At 34.1% G+C, this 17,780-nt stretch overlaps 1 protein-coding gene across 1 annotated transcript in view; it reads left to right on the forward strand.

The window, feature by feature from the left end:
• Nucleotides 1–17,780, forward strand: part of NDNF (neuron derived neurotrophic factor) — a 39,383-nt gene that overhangs the window by 14,477 nt on the left and 7,126 nt on the right. The window contains exon 2 of the mRNA XM_051965912.1: nucleotides 14,795–14,983. Within this exon, the coding sequence (XP_051821872.1) occupies nucleotides 14,796–14,983 (188 nt within the window). The 5' untranslated portion in view covers nucleotide 14,795. The remainder of the gene's footprint in view (nucleotides 1–14,794; nucleotides 14,984–17,780) is intronic.

Genomic DNA, 17,780 nt, shown 5'->3' on the forward strand with positions numbered 1-17,780 from the left:
ACTTAGTCAGTCTTCTGAGATAAGAGTACATAAAGCTTATCATTATTGAACATTGTTTTTATTTTTCATGATGCATTTTAGATAACTGTGTGATAGTGATATGACTGCTTTTATATACATTCAGTAAAATCAAGTTTCCTTGAAAACATCTGGTCTGGTCAGGTTACCAAGGACATTATCTAATATGTTGATGTGAAGATTTTTAGGTTCTCTTATTCTATTTAGAGTGGCCAATTCATAAGAGACTGACCAAATCCTTTGACCAAATCATAGGTATTATGTATATCCATAGCATGTTATAATATTCTCCCCAAAAGGTGATTTTGCAGCTTTAATCATATCCAAGTTGCTTACCATATATCAATAATTATTTGTACCATACTTTCCCTTTATTTGAGTTGCAGAATCTGAATGTTGTATTCCTGTTAATGTCCAGGAATTGTATCTTCTGTCATGAAAGCATTGATAAGGCACTTACAAATAAACTTCATATTATTTCTTTAAAATTGTATTCAAGTATTTAATTAAAATTGCACTGCAAATATTTACTTTTTATAAGAAAAATATCAGTGAATAAATAAGAAATTTGGAACTAGTTAAGAGAAAATTTCAGTTGGATTACAGAATGTTGACATTTTAAAATCATTGGAATGCATTTGGAAATAGATGTAAAATGAAATTATTCAGCTTTTATTTAGTAAAGTAACAGAGGCGTCTGTAGAGGGGCTTATGCATATATTTCAGGCACAAGTTGGAAAGCATGATTCAGACAGCTCTCCAGGTTTCAGGAATGCTCTGCCTTCCCAAGTAATAGCAAACAAGCAATTTGCACATAATCGTTTTCTCCTTGGAAGGCTATGCATTGTATAATGACCAGAGCAACTTTCTTTTGACCTGAACATTTGACCAGCTGCAGTCTGTCCTCCCCTCCTCCTCCTCCTCCTCCTTCTGTTTAGTGGTTGGTTTAAAACTCAATTTGTCCTTTCCTTGGTTTGGAAGGAAGATTCGGAAGGCCCAGAATTGAATCTTTCCCTCCATGGATTAATAGGAATTTGTGACTTTGTGACTTCCCCATTTGCTGCTTCTGTGCCTGCATAATTTTATCCTGTTTATCCTTGAGCTATTTACTGAAAAGGACAATACCGATTCCCACATCTTCCAACTTTAAGAAATGAAAGTGCCTTGCTGCAAACTTCAATCATCTTTTTCTTGATAAAAATTATTAAAAATTAATATTGAATGAGAATTGTAACTACTTAAACTTGCTAAATAATGTTCATATTTAAATCAATTCCAGTACATAAAAACTATAGTATTTTCCCCTATAAGCCCCCCTCCCCCCATAAATTCTCATTAGAATTCTTTGATCATTCATTCTTATTCAGATTTCCTCTGATGGTTGCAAATAATGAATGATCTTTTCTTCTAGTTTTCCTATAACCTTGCATTATTTCATAAAGATTTTTTTTTTAGATTTCTTTGTATACCTCATGTCTCTCAATTTTAAATATGCTATAATATATACCTGGGCTCGACCTTTACTTACCTCAACTACGTGACTTTGGGTAAATTCTTTAGCCTTCCTGGGCCTCAGATTCCTCAGTCAAAAAATAAGGTGGTTGGACTCAATAATCTCTAAGGATTTTTTCAGCCCTACATCTGTGATGCTGTAAGCCTTTAATCACTAACTAGAGTCCCTAAATATGGAAATCCTAAAACCTCAGTCAAGTCAAAACCAGCTTTGTCTGGGAGGAGATGATTGTCTTCAGTTGGAACACATCAAGGTTATCACAGACCACAGGAAGAGTGCCCAATTCTTCCACTGCCAACAAACTGGTGTCTCTTGGGACATATTCCTGCTATTTTTATTCGATCTCTAATCTAATGGGACCTAACCTTTCACCTACTCTGCTGGATAAATAAACTCTGAATCGCCAGCCGGATCAAACTGAAATCTATCCCTCAGACAATCTGACTCAGGCTTGATTTCCATCTCACATCTTCCCATTTTTAACCAGGCTCACTTTGAAAAATCTGACCAGTGTTTCAAACAGAGATTATTCTTCTGTGTCTTCACAACTTTATCTTCAAGGATATACATAATTTAAACTGTTTAGAAAAAAAAAAAAAGAGGGACTTTGGTTAGCCCCCAAAGATGATAGCATCAGTTGAAAAGTCTTAGATGAAATTTGTGGATTTGATCCCATCCCATCTTTATGCATCTTCATCTCATACTAAGAGGACTTTTCAGAAGGCCCCTTTCCCCAGAGATCTTGTTTTTTCAAAGGTTCAAATAGCAGATGACCAGATGGCACTTTGAACTTGTAACCTTCTGTCCTTTAGTGTTAGGAAAAGCAGAAAATTCTCCCTTTGTACTTGTAGAATTTAGCAACGTACTGTTTTACGCTCAGAAGGAAAAATCACTTTGATTTTGAGATAATGTGAAATAGCAGACTGATGGATTCCCTTTATTAAAAATTTTTTTTGCAAACTTGAAGCATGTACACAAAGTCTAATTCCATGTCTGAATTTTGCATTATACATGTCTAAATTCTGGCTAAGCCAATTCAATAATCATTTAAGATTCTACTAGGTACAAACATTGTATTAGATGCTAAGAAAACAGACAAAACAGTCCTTATCCTCAAGGAGCAGACATTCTACTTGGGGCAAAGGGAGGAATACAACTTGTAAAGAGATAAAAATAAATATACTTTTATATGAGGAAGTAGAAAAGACCAATAAATCCAAGGAGCAGAGATATATCTCTGGAGAAGATAGCACATAAAGTATGCCTTGAATAAAGCTGCAAAATTAAAGAGACAGAGGAGAAGTGAGCCTTCTTTTCAGGCCTAGTAAGGCAGGGGAAAAGCAGAATGCATTTATATTCAGGGATAGAAGATGGTATATTGAATTCAGAGAATTTCAAAGTAGGCAGTTAAATGGATATAAAGAATGTTTATAAGGATGTCATATGAAGAAAGCCTGGAAGCCTATTTTTTAATTTCATTTTCTAAAGAAATGAAGAAGGAAATGGAGATCTAGTTAGGTTGTAATTTAACTGTGGCCACATAGTAAATGCTGAACATGCAATTCAAATCAAAGGTCCAGTGACCTTTCCACTAACACAATCCTTATCATACAGTGAAAAGAAAATTGGGTTTAGATTGAGAAGATTGGGGTTAAACTCTCAACTCCTCTACTTATAATCCTGATCCTATGACATTGAAGTAGATTATTTCCCTGAATTTGTTTCCTCATCTGTAAAATGGGAGTAATAAAAGTTTGTTCTGAGTCTGAATTTTTTTAAACTTGTTCCATATTATTCTTGATCCTTATTTCTCTTCCAGACCAAACAGCTAATCAGCTGCAAAATCTTGTCTTTCTTATCCACATCTCTAGAATCAATCAACTTTTAACTCTGAAGGCTAAAACTTAGTTCAAGCTCATAAAAGTCAATTGTTAAATTTTCCATGTGAGTACTTACACTTTGAAAATCAGCAAATGTTACAAACCTGGACTTGATTTATTGTTTTGTTGATAGTCTAGAGTTAAGAAAGTGATACAGAAAATGTTAGTAATACAGATTAAACTTAATAAGTACACTCTCCCCCTCATAGTCAGTTAAGTACTTACCAGCATAATTCTATTTGTTTTCTAGCTCTGCTTACTCCACTTTGTATCAGTTCATGTAATTCTCTGCATGTTTCTATGCATTATTAATTCAATTTACCATTTTTAACAGTTCAGTAATATCCTATTACATTCATGTAGCAAACTTGCTTTTTTTCCATTCATTCAATTTCAAGGGTATCTGCTTTGTTTCCTTTCTTTTTTTTTTCTGCCCAAAAGTGCTGCTATGACAGGTTTGGTGAATATTTCTTCTTCTCTTTAACCTCGATTGGGTATATGCCCAGCAGTGGGACCTCTGAGCAAAAGGTTGGATCTTTCATCATTTTTATAAAAGCATAATTCATCTCCCCAAATGCAGTCATATTTTCTCAACAATGTGCCTGTTTTATTACAGCTCCTTCAGTACTGATGACTTCTATCTTCTGTTCTAGTTATCAATTTCCTTAGTATGAGTGAAAACTCAGAGTTGTTTTAATTTGCATTTTTCTAGTTACTGGCAATTTTGAGCATTCTTTCGAATAGTTGTGAATAATTTTTACTTCAGAGGATTATCTGTTCATAATAATTGGGAAATGGTTTGGGGCCTTATATTTTACTGTCAATTTCCTATACATCTTTGAAATCAATCCTGTATTAGAGATGTTTGATGCAACTCTTTCACTTAATTTGACAACTTTTCATGTCTGACAATGTAGATATCATTTCATGCTTCTGATTTACCACATCTCTGGTGAGATATAGAAAGCTTAATTCACTATCCCTGTCAAACCATGATAGATCATTGCATTATAACTTTTTTTTTTTTTTAAGTCTTTCACTTTCCTTTTGAAATCTATTTAGATTCCTAGGTTAGTGATCATTAGTGGTATGATGAATGAGCATAGCATCCAGAAAAAGCTCCTGGTCTTAAATTAAGACTTTAAGTTCTATCTCAGCTCTAATATGGGAATTATAATACATATTTGTAAGGTAGCATGAAGTGGTAGAGAGCTGGCTTCAAAATAAAGAAAATCTAAAGCCAAATCTCAGTGCACTGCACTGGACATTCAAGGATGGCAATATGGGGGGGATTTCTATTTCCTTTCTTGAAATTAGAAAATTTCAGAGTTGATAGGGAGCTCCAGCCCAAGCTTGAATAAGAATTTTCTCTCTAATTTAACTGAAAAGTGATTATTCAATCCAGCTTTTGTTTTGAGGCCCCCAGGGAGCTTTCTAATGACTGGGCTCAGTACCCTACTTAGATTCATAGAGTGTTCACTTTGGCCATTTCTATCATGTCTCATTTACATTCAAAATGAAGGCCAAGGGAAGGAAAATTCTTGAACTTGAAACCAACAAGAAATGAGTTCAGATCTTGATTCAGATGTTTATTTAGTTATGTGATTCTATGTAAATTATTTGATTTTTCTCAGTTTTGGTTTCTTGGTCTGTACATTGCGATGTAATTTGTAAAATACTGTTTCTAATTCTGTAAAAGGAATGATAACACTTACCTCTCAGGATTGTTGTTAGGATCACATGAGCTAACATTAGTAATGTGCTTTATAAATATCATAATGCTATATAAATATTATGTAAAATAAGATCAATAGCAATAATGATCACTATCACCACCACCCTCATCAACAAACCACCACAAACAAAATAAACAAAACTTCTAGCCAGTAGAAAAACTTCTTTATAGATTTAAATTATTCTTATCCATAGATTTGACCTTGCTCACAAGGATTACTCAGAACATCTTTGGAAACAAGAATGTCCTAGACTTCTTTTTTGAGAGGAGACCTTTTAGCAGAATAGAAAGAGCATGGAACTTGGAGTCAGAGGAACTGTGTTCAAATCTCATCTTTTCTATTACTAACTTGGTGATGGTGGCTAAGTCATTCATTTTCTAGGACTTGATTTTCTCCTTTGTACAATGAAATTCACAGGAGATACTTTAAGGTTCTGCTCAATGACTTTATCCTGGAGGGGCAAGAGGAAAAATGGAAATTATTCAAGTTTTGAGATTTTCACTCTAATTCATTTTCCTTTAAGAATGAAAGTAAGTAGTAATTTGGGGGAAATGGTATAGATGAAAAGGGGGAACTGGAAGAGGGAAATGGGACATTGCAATTGAATCATATGAGAAGGTCCTACAATCTGCCGTCATTGTAATGGGAAATCTTAAAAACCTCAAAATGGGCAAGAGTAGACAATGGCAGAAGTATTTAAAGAATCTGGACATGATGGTACACATTAATAATCCTTATTGTTGGGGGACAATGAGGGTAGGAGACCACTTTATTTTGGTAGTTCTGAGTTGCAATAGGGCTACAACCAATGAGATGTCTATATTAAATCCAGTCAGAAAAAAACTGAAGCAATCAAAACTTTTATGCAAATCATTATTGGTATCATGCTGATCAATTTTGAGATCAGCCTAAGAATGACTATGGAACTTTTGATTTAAGCAAGATGATAGATAGTTAGATAGATAGATAAACAGATGAATGAATGGTTGATTAATAAACATACATATATACACACATGCATTTAGAAAGTGACTTGTCTTGTATTGTTATCTCAATATTTCAGAAGTAGTCTGAATTCCAATTTGTCTTGACAATGGAAACTAATTAATTATTTATACAGATACTAAGCCAAGTAGTCCTTATCTACCCAAGAGCCTAATGGAAGAGGAAATATCCTATATGCATGCAAGATATGTTGTTTGGTTATACTCTCTTTTTCTTTCCACTACAGAAATGTATAGGGGAATTCAATAACAAAATTTCAATTAAAATTTAAAGGGAAGTTATTTGGGAAGTTAGAGCACAACTAAAAAACAAGATTTTTTTAAATATACCCCAAGCATTCAAAATGAATTCCTTGGAATTGATATTTTGAAATGAACATTTTTTACTCTAATTATATATTATTAAATCATGAAATAGCAGAGCACTTTACTTGCATGAATCAATTTGTTCCTTATAATTATCACATGTTTTATTATCTCCCTCATTTTACTGATTAGAAAGGTGAGTCTTAGGGAGGTATGTAGATTACTTAGAAAACTGAGTCTCAGGGAAATTTAGGGTATCATAGGTCCTAGACATCAGAGGCAAGATTCAAATCCAGAGTCTTTTCTCCTAGACCACTGCTCTACCCAACATATCTAACTGTCTCATTAGGGTGGGAAGGATTAGGATAGTGAAAGTCTTAGACCTTTTCACTTGTCAGAGTAGACAGGTGACTGAATACATGTCCTTTCATAAGGCAATCATTTCTTTGATCAATTATTATAAAGAGATTTTTGCAGATTTCTTATCAAATGTGGAATGGGAAATTTAAAGAAAAAGAATTAACTTAGATCTTTAAAATAGACATTGAAAAGAATTAAGTAATTTTAAGGATGTGCCAGGAAAGGACGAGGACTATATTGCCCAGCAAGCTCTGTGACAGGCAGTCCTTGGAATCAGCCTCGGGGAATTATAGGCAGGCACTCACTGTTCCCTGTAATTAAACATTCAATTTTATTTATTCCAAATGGATTTTCTTCAAGTAAACCCCAATTTCTCTGTGCTACTTTTCCTCCCTTTTACTCTTCATACAAGGGGCAGGAGTGGGTCATATAAATTTAAATCAAGTCAATCACCCTCTATTAAATACCTACTATGTGCCAGGCACTGTGCATGTCAGCTCAATTTCTAGTCCTTACAAATTGCAAATTGTTACACAAAAAATCTGAATGTTTTCCAAAGAACAAATCATCGAGTGCTTATGCAATTCATCTTAATTGCATTTTAAAATTTGCCTGTCAAACTTGACCAAGAAGACCATAGGCACAAAGATTTAAAGTTGGAAGATGAGAGGTCATTTAACCCAAATCCCTCATTTTGTAGAGGAGGAAAACAAAAACTATGGAGATTAATTGATTTTCTAAGGCATACAAGTAATGAATAGCAGAAATGAAACTATTCCTTTTTGCAGAATAAAACTTCTATGTGGAATATGTTATTATTTTTTACAGATGTTATTTATATATGACATTTTTATATATAATAGTTATTTTTGCTCCTGCAAGGAATTAGCATGACATTATTTGGAAGAGGAAAAAAGAAGGGTTTTGTTTGTTTGTTTGTTTGTTTTTACAAATTTGCATTAATTATATTATTTGCAGGAAGAAATAGTCATAATTATTGGAGAGAGAAAATTTTCCAAGGAGAATCAAAATGTTTTACTGAGATTTTGCTCTGATATGTTGGCATTTTGGGGAGAGTTCCCCAAGATGAAGCCAGTGGAAGGAAATTCTGCTCTTACAGAGGATATGAAGCAAAAAGAAGCATTCAGTTCCTGTTCTCAAGTAACTTACATTCTACTAATTATCCACAGTTAAATAGATATAAAGTAGCACAAATAATTTGAAGAAGGAATGAGTGGGAAAAAGAGAAAGAAAGGAAGAAAAGGGAAGGTCTCTAGAAGAAGGAAATATCTGAAACATGTTTTGACAGATGCTACAAATGTTAAGAAGCAGCAATGAGAAAGTCCAAGACCTGGGAATAGACTGAGTGGTGTTGTGTCATTCAAGGACTATCCTAGCTAAGTTCAGAGATGTTCATTCCCAAATCAGACGTAGGTTGATATATATATTTTTTTATTTTTGGCCATTCCAAACTTGTTTGTACCAGCAACAGGAAAATTTGTATGAATCATAAGTATTATCAGTTTCTAACTTGATGTCATTGAGTTCAATGTTTTCATCTTACAGATGAGTAAACTGAGGCCCAGGAATATTAAATAAATTTCTTAAAATTATAACTTGCAAATGGCTTAGGCAGAACCTGAAATCAGGTTTTTCTGACCTTACATCCAATGCTTTATTATACTTGTCTTTCAGATTTTTTAGGTAGAAGAGGCTATTTCACATAGTGGATATGGTTCTACATTTTCAGTCAGGTAGACCTGAGTTTAAATTCTGCCTCTAATTTTTACTAGCTTTTGACTCACATTACAATCTTTCTGAGCCTCATTTTTCTATTCTGTCAAATAAAGAATTGAAGTCAGTGGCCTCTAACTTCTCTTTCATCTATAAATCTATGATCTTAGGCTCCTGTGGTTATGTGGTAATATAATTCCATTTTTATACTGTAAATGAAACATCATTTTTCTTTTATCTTTTATGTAAATTTTTATTTTTATCATACACTTAATCACAAACACAGCATCCATCATCTCTCATTTGTAGTCTTGCTTTGGCTGTATCCCTTTGCTGGGATACCCTCTTTAACCTCTAGCTCTTTTATCCTAGCTTTTGCCAAAGTTTAACATAAGCAACAGCTCTGACTTGAGGCATTCTCACCATTACTCTTTCCCCATCTCTCCCTACTTCTTTGTCCTGGGAAAGTGATTTTCCTAAGATCACAAATAGTAGGAAAACTGATTTATCCCTTTAACTAACTAACTCCACATTCAATCCTCTTCTGCACCAGTTTCCTTAATCTTGTATATTTTGAAACAACAATAAATTCATCTTTGAAAAATTGGACTAGATTTTTAAATAAGAAAATACAGAAGAAGCCAGCTTCAGAGTTAGAAAGATATGATTTTTAATTACAGGTACACACTGTATGGCCTTGAGCAAGGCATTTATCCTGGACTCAATGCAATGTGATTGATTCATCTTCCTTCCTCCTCACATATCTCCCTGACAATATCCTTTCTGCTCCTTCTTCTGTGTAATCCTTTGTTGATAATGTGTGGCAGCCTCTTCTTGTCCACTATAACCCTATTTTAAAACCTTTGTATTTTGAAGTGCCGGTCTCTTAGCTGTTGAGAAATTGTAGGTATAAAGAGGCAGTGAATGTTTGGACATTGTATTTTAAAGATAAACTTTTTTCTGACTCCTCTTTTAGAGTAGAGATATCATACCTCAAGCTTCCCTTACTTTGTAGCCACTTGAATAATATGTAGAATTCCTGGATCTATGGAGTCAATACAGCTTTGGCCAAACCAATGGTGACCAAGATGACTTCTGATACAAACTTACCTTATGTTTCAAGACGTTATTCAGTAAGTCATATCCTGATCATTTTACTTCCCCATGACACTGACAGATTTAGCTCCTCTTTGCCTCTTCCTCCAACATCACTGAAATATTAGTCACTGAATTCCCCCAATGTCATTATTCTATCATTCTTCTGTTTTGTTTATCATTGGTTGGATCAGCATAATTCAATGCATCCTCAGTCTGAACTCAATCTAATTCAATGTCAATTTGGTGGACCAGTAGATAGGGTGTTGGGTCTAGTCAGGAAAACTTGAGTTTAAAAATGACTTAAGATATTTACTAGCTGTATGATTGAGCAAATGATTTAACCTCTGTGCCTCAGTTTCTTTAATTGTAAAATAGGGATAATAATAACACCTTGTCTCCCTGGGCTGTTATGATGTTGTAAACTACTTAACACAGTACCTTGCACATTGTAGGTGGATAAATAAATGAATTTTTTCCTTTCTTTATTCAGGGAGCATCTGTGTACCTGACTGTTCTAGATGCTAAAAATATAAAGATGAGAATAAAATAGCCCTAACCCTGAGGAGTTTACCTATTATCAGAATTGGAGAGGTCATAAGGGTAGGGAAATGGGCAGTACGTGAGCAAATTAGGTAAATTAAAATAATTTTAAAATTTCATGATGGGAAGGGGAAAGAACACTTCCATCTAGACTATGGAGGTAAGGTTGTCCTGGTAGTAATCTTACTACATATGCATCTACATGACTCAGTTTATCCTCTGGCTATTATGACCTGATTGCTATGTAATTTTTTATTCTTCTGGTATTCTTATTCCAGTAGTACCTAGTAATATTATATGTACTCTGTGCCATTCTTATACATATCATGCCTATGATAACTTATTCTTAGTTTTCTTTTTCCTATCTCTAGTGAATCCCATATGCTAGCCTCAAAGAACAAAGACCTTTATTCCTTCTCCTATATCTTGAACTGGCATGCTTATAACAGCATATTCCTGAAAGAAAGCTAACAAGGTTACTGTAAATGCCAGTATGCAAAAGGCCCTTCCCATGTCACTACCATGGACTTGTACCAGATTCTGCCCAGGGGCTTTTCATCCCAAGTTAAGTCCATTTGTCTCCTTAACTGACAAAAATGGATCACGTAGAATAGGTTGGTAAGATAAAGTGATACTTATGGTGTAAGATAGTTTCACTCTGTGTGTCAGTAGTAGATTTTCTGATACATACTTACCACTGTCATCTTCCTTTCAGAAGTATATTTTTGATAGAATCCGAATACAATTTCCAAAAATGGGACAAGACTTTTAAACATCATAGATGAAAATAGGTTTTTAATCTAGTTAGGGTCTTTTTTCATAATTTCTTTCTAAGCAGCTTGCAAAGGAATATGTTGCCAATTACCATTAGATTATATTAAGAAACACTTTTAATTGTTTGACCTTCTTGGAAACTGAACAGGGCTAGTCAGTTCAATCAGAAATTATATTTGGTATAATTCTGCAACTTCTACCAAGGATGGGGAGGGAAATTCCTGGATCCATTGCTATTGGATTTCCCACATTACCCTCTGTACTCACATTAAAAAGGGGAGGGAGGGAAAATTTAAAAGATTAAAAGTGAAATAAACTAGCTCCATTTTCCTCTTGACTAAGCAAGGGGAAACTAAAAATCAGAAAGAGAAAAGGATATACCATTAGAGGGCACTTTTGCAATCCTAGAGAAGAAATCTTTACACTTTGCTTTGGGATTGTTCTATGAAGGAATGCTAGATGGTTATTTGAATTTTCTGGTACTTGCATTTAGTATTTGAAATACCTGGTGCTTATATATAGTGACACATAACCAGAAAATGTTTTCATTTTGAAGGGGAAAAAAAATTTAATCAAAAATATATGGATCTGCTTTCAAAAGCAGATCTTGTTTTGAATAAAAGATATGTGCCTACATATAATAATTAGAATTTAAGGATTGTTTACAGTTTTACAGATATGTTTTATAAAAGTAACAAACCAGCCTTTGATCTAATTAATTAACTAATTATCCAGTATTGTAGAAGGGAAAACACAATAAATTTTCTCAAAAATATGTGAATTTCAAAAGATCATGATTTTGTATTTTTAAAATTGTAGTTTGCTATCATAAAATGCCTATGAGAATGGACACTAAAAGGAAGAAAATAATTACATTTTTAGAAACCACCAATGTAGGACTTACTTCAAAATTAGCATTAAGTGTGTAAAATGTTAAATTATTAAGATAAAGATGGAAATCAATCATTAGATTAGTTAGAAAGAGAAAACCATCAAAATACAAAGTTCAATTCCAATCGTTCTTTTTGTTTCAATTTTCAAAGTTCAATTCCAATTGTATCTTTTCAAATAAGCTATTTATGCAAAAAAAAAAAAAAAAAAAAGGAAGCACATAATGCCAAAAACATAAATGTAGACTATTACCACTTTGCATGAAAATTTAACTTATATAAAGAAATTATAAGATTATAATTCTATAGATGTCAAAAACAGATAATCTAGTTCCCTCATTTTACACATAAGCAAAGAGATTCAGTAAGATTTAAATGATTTGCCCATGTCCACAGCCAGTGTAAGCCAGCAGGAGGATCTGAATTAATTTCTCCCTTACTGTATGTAGTTCCTACATTCTCCTCACCATGATCTTCATTGCTTTCAAGTCTTTAAAGGTTTTGGTGATAACAAGAGCTGGGTATCTCTAGGGATAAGATCAATTTTATACCTGAGTCATCTTTGGCAAATGATCTCTGTTATCGCATTTGTAAAGTAATGAAATTACTAGTTGAGAGTAGTAAAGTAGGTGGATAGATTTCAGGGGCTGGGTAATTTTTTTTAAAAAAGTGACTATTTCAGTATAATTGATTTCCTTTTCAATCTTTGGCTTTTTATTTTGTGCATTTTGTGACATTCTGAAAAAAGGATCCTTATGCTTCATCAGACTTCCTACGGGATCCAAGACACCAAAAGATTAAGAATATCTGAACTTGGAGATTTTAATGCTCCCTCTGAATATTTTCTTCCTTTCTGATATATTTAAAAAACAAAAACTTATCCTTTAAGGGAAAAGTAAAGTTCTGTAAGTATAATTCTTGGTAAAATATAAAAAGAGAAGCATCTGATATAAAATATTCAAAGGGAATTTGCTTCCTGGTTTCCCTCCCTTTCCCCACTTCTGTTATGAGATCCAAATAACTCAAGTTGTTATAGCTATCCATTCATATAAAAGAATAGCACAACTTTTCAACTCTTTGTGATCCAGTGAGGGTTTTTTTTTTTTTTTTTTTTTTTGGCTAACATAATGGAGGTTTGCCATTTCCTTCTACAATTCATTTTACAGTTCAGGAAACTAAGCTAGAAGTAAGTAACTTGTCCAGATTCACACAGCTAGTAACCATCTGAGGGCACAGTTGAACATGACTCCAGGCTGGCAGTCTATTTATTACACCAATGATCTACCCTAGCAGTTAGAGAAGTCATCTAGTCCAATCCTATAATTTTAGAAATTGAGGAACTAAATTCTGGAAAGCTGAAAAGACACTTTTTGAAATGGTTCTACAATATCATGGTGGTGTAGAATTATGGAGTGAGTCCTAGAATAAAAGACAGGAAAGACTTCAGACTTTGGCACTGATGAGCTACGTGATCATAGACAAGTCACGTCTTGGAACCTCAGTTTCCTCAATTACAAAACAAGTAATTATTAATGCTTGTACTGACTTCACAGAGTTTTTGGGAGGCTCATCTATTCATGGTCTCTACTGATGATGATTACAGAGTCAATACAATAACTGGCCATGAGTCTAGAGAATTTGCTACTCATTTTTGACCAAGGGGATGAATTCTGAATCAGTGCAGACTGAGACTTTTTTTGCGAGGGGAAGAGCACATAGCCAATTTTAAAATTTGATTTACTCTAACTATATATCTATATCTATATAAATATAGATATAGATGTTTTTTTTCTTTTTCAATGGGGGTGGCAGAGGAAATGAAAAAGGAGAAAGTATTTGCACTGGAAAAGTAAAATTTAATTAAAGAATAAGGAATATAGGGCTCAGATCTTTAAGTTTTTATTTTAAAAATAAAAATTATTTAAAAAGTCAAACCCATCTAGTTAATCAATTAAACATACCCTGGGGCAATATCCTTGGTACAAAAGTCCCTACAATTAAAACATTAAATTCTTTCATCTGGAAGAAGAATGTACAGCAGTTTCTCTAAGAAAATATTCTTCTGTTGGATTAATGAAGAACTTGTTAATTAGACTAAGAGTTTGACCTGGAGTCAGGAAGAACTGAGTTAAAATTCTGCCTTAGAACTTTATTAGTAATATAACCTTGAGCACATAACTTAATTCTATCTGCATCAATTAATTTACTCATCTGTAAAACTGGGGAGGGTGGACACATGATCTCTAAATCCATGTTCCATGAGACTTCATTGTGATTAAAACCAGACTTTATCAATAACTTGTATAAAGTCAAAGAAGACAAATTAAATCAACTTCAGATACGAAGCTAAGAAATATGCACAATGCATTGTATGGCCAAGATATAGGCTCAGAAATAAATTTCAAAATGCTTACATTGTTGGGTGGTAGACTAATGTTTCCTCCATTGTAATGTGAAAGTGAATCTGAATCTGACAGATTACTGTGTTGACAAAGATATAAGTTTAGTTACCTTGGGGGTTCTATGTATTTTCATCCAAGTGGAAGGGAAAGTGAAGAACTCTATCCATATTCTGAGATTCAAAAGGTTTTTCATCTGAGCACTTTGGGGTCATCTTACTCTGTTTAGGAGTTTATTTTTTTCTGTCTTTCATACCTGTTCTTCTTTCTTTCTATAACAGCTAGATAGCATATGGATTAGAGTGCTGGAACGGGAATCAGGAAAATTCATCTTCCTAACTTCAAATTTGACCTCAGACACTGGCTCGGTGACTTGGGCAAATCTTTTAATCCTTTCTGCCTCAGTTTCTCATCTGTAAAAAGAGCTAAAGAAGGAAATGGCCAACCACTCCAGTGTATTTGCCAAGAAAATCCCAAATAGCATCACTAGATGTTGAACACAACAGAAATGATTGACCAACAATAATTTCTCTGTCTTGCAGGATGGTGTTCCTTCACTGGAGTGTGCTCTGGATGCTCTTACCCCTGTCTTCCTGGACCCAGAAGTTACCAACTCGTGATGAAGAGCTATTCCAGATGCAGATCCAGGATAAAGCTCAGTTTCATGATTCATCAATGTTGCCAGATGGAGCTGAAATCAGCAGTTATCTCTTTAGAGACACATCAAAAAGGTATTGTTGCCTGTGGTTCTCTCTCTCCTTGTATCTTCAGAGAGCACCCACAGAATGTTGTATTTCAAATTTGATTTAACAATAGTAATAATAAACTAGAATTTGTATTTCAAAAGCTTGAAAAGGCTCTTTCCATGCTACTTCCTTTGATCCACATAACAACCCTGAGAGGAAGGTACTATTAGAATCTTCATTTTGCAGATGGGAAAAATGAAGCAAAGGTAAAATGATTCCTAGAGTGATATAGCTAATAAGCATCTGAGGAAGGAGTTGAACTCAGGTCTTATTGACTCTAGACCAATCTAGATGCTCTATTGTGAGGGGCTCCAGAATAGACCTCCTGAACGGGAAGTGAGCGGTTCTGTGTCTGACCCCGCCTACCCGGAATTGCCACGTTGGTTTAGGCTTACGTGGCCAATCCGAGGGCGGTGGGAGGGCACAGGAGGAGCATAGCTCCACCTTCGGGGAGGATCTAGGAGGGGCCATCAAAGAGAAGCCTAGAGAGATAAAAAGGAGCACCACGGACTTGCTGTCGGACTTGCTGTTGGAACTGAACGGACCTTTCTTTTCCCCTCTATTTGCTTAAATAAACAGTTGCAGTAAAATTCCGGCTCCCTGTCTAGTCATTTCCCTTTTAAGGGGTCCAGGGACGCCCAAAGCTGAGTCCAAGGTGGGCGGGCTTAGATTTGTGGAGGAAGGAGACCTGCTTTTGCCATTTGTACCCCATTAGGCCCGAACACTCTATCAACTGTGCTGCCTAGTTACCTTATGTTTGATGGACACAGATTGCTTTTCTTTTCTTTATATTATCAGAGCTAAGCATAATCTGGCACAATAGAAAGCATTTAATAAAAATGCTTGCTGTGTTACCTATCTATTATTTCTCATTCTATCTTTTCTATTGATGTCTATGTTATATCTATCTATCTATGTTTTTATTACCTATCTATCCATACAAATACCCATCTGTTCATCCACCTGGCTATAATTTGTAGATATAACTCATATCTATAATTTACAAATATTTATATCTATAATTTATCATCTATTTTACATGTTCACTGACTGATTGAGGTAGCATGGTTACATGTTGGACAGAAAATTAGACTTGGAATTAGGAAAAGCAGACTTCAAATTCATCCTCAGATACTTGAAGCCATATGACCATAGGCAAATTATTTGTCCCTTAGCCTCAGTTTCTTTATTTGTAAAATGGAAATGTTAATAAGACCTACCTCCTAAGGTTGTCATGAGAATAAAATGAGATATTTGTAATAGTACACTGCAAATATTAAACTTGTATACTGTTAGCTATTGTTATCATCGATATATGATACCTATTAGTAGCATTAGTCTCTATTGAAAAAAGGGGAAAAAAGTTTCTTTCTTAGGATCTCTATAATGAAGTATGATGATGTGTAAATTAATATAGTTTATGACTTAGACACTAAGTTGTGAAAAGCCCATGAGTTCTTTATCTCACAGAGAGGATAAATGAAGTGCTGTTACAAAGTCCCATTGGGAAAAATCTCATCATGAACTCAGTCAAGTATGAAATAGATGATCTGAGGAAGTGACAGTTGTAGCAGTTTTTTTTAAATTTTTACCAAATATGTATTTTTGTTTTAAAAAGGTCTCTCTTCTGAAATCCTTGAAGCTACTTTGCCAGTACCTAAACATGCCATAAACTCATAAACTTGACCTTGAAGCCTCAAAGGTCCTTTTAAGATTGTTCAACTTCTGATAGGTTCAACTAAGCTAGAAAGGTTCTGAGTGAAAGTTGGAATGTCTATGTAGACATTGCAACAGTCTCTTTGTTAATTTTTTTTCTAGGCTGCAAGAAAAGAATCAAACCAGTTCCACTTTATTGTCTAAAGATTGTGTTTCCAAAAATCTGATGGGTTTTAAGGCTGAAAATAGAGATAATGTATTCTGCTTTCAAATCTATGGAATAGCCATAAAATAAGTCTGGAATTGAAAATTCTCCTTTAATTTTGCCATTTGTAAATTAAGTGTAAGAATCTGAGACTTATAGCATAACTTTTAAACTTTGATTGTTTTCAATTAATATGCATTTTTTTCTCCTCTTCCAACCCTTTCCCAATCATATTGGGAAAAACAAACCCATGTAACAAATTTACAAAGTCATAGCCTAATTTGAAGAATTCAATTTTTTTTTCTGCTAGAGGGGGAATAGTTTTATATTTTAAAAACTACCATTGTTATCCTCTTTGATGTATCACTCTGGTACCTCACAAGAGCATGCAACATAGGAGCATGATAAGGAGCTGGAAAGAACTTAGAGATTTTTGAATCCAGTATTTTGCAAGTGTGAAAACTGAGGTACAGAGAAGTTAAACAATTTGCTCAATATCACACAGCTTGTATGTGAGGTGAAATTTGAACCTATGCCTTCTTACTTACAAGTTCAATGCTCCATTCATTATACCATGATGCTTTACACTGACTACCTGTGTATCATTGAACAAAAGTCACACTTCACCTCTGGTAGATAATGCTCTAAAATGAAATGATTGCATCCCTTCCAGATCTAAATATGTATGATTTATGTTAAAGAAGGGCTGCTATCTGCCCCCATGGAGGGAGTTTCCATATTGAGAAAATCACTTATTTAAAAATGTTAAAAACAAAAAACATTGTTAACACAATTTAAGTTATATATTTTTTGTTTTGGGTTGTTTTTGCTTTTTATCTTTTGCTAAAAGCAAAGAGTAATTTGAAAACAATATTGTTAAAATAGCACCATTTTACAATCGGACAACCACAAAAAATTTTG

This window comes from Antechinus flavipes, chromosome 6 (genome assembly GCF_016432865.1).
Source record: "Antechinus flavipes isolate AdamAnt ecotype Samford, QLD, Australia chromosome 6, AdamAnt_v2, whole genome shotgun sequence".
NCBI lineage: Eukaryota > Metazoa > Chordata > Mammalia > Dasyuromorphia > Dasyuridae > Antechinus > Antechinus flavipes.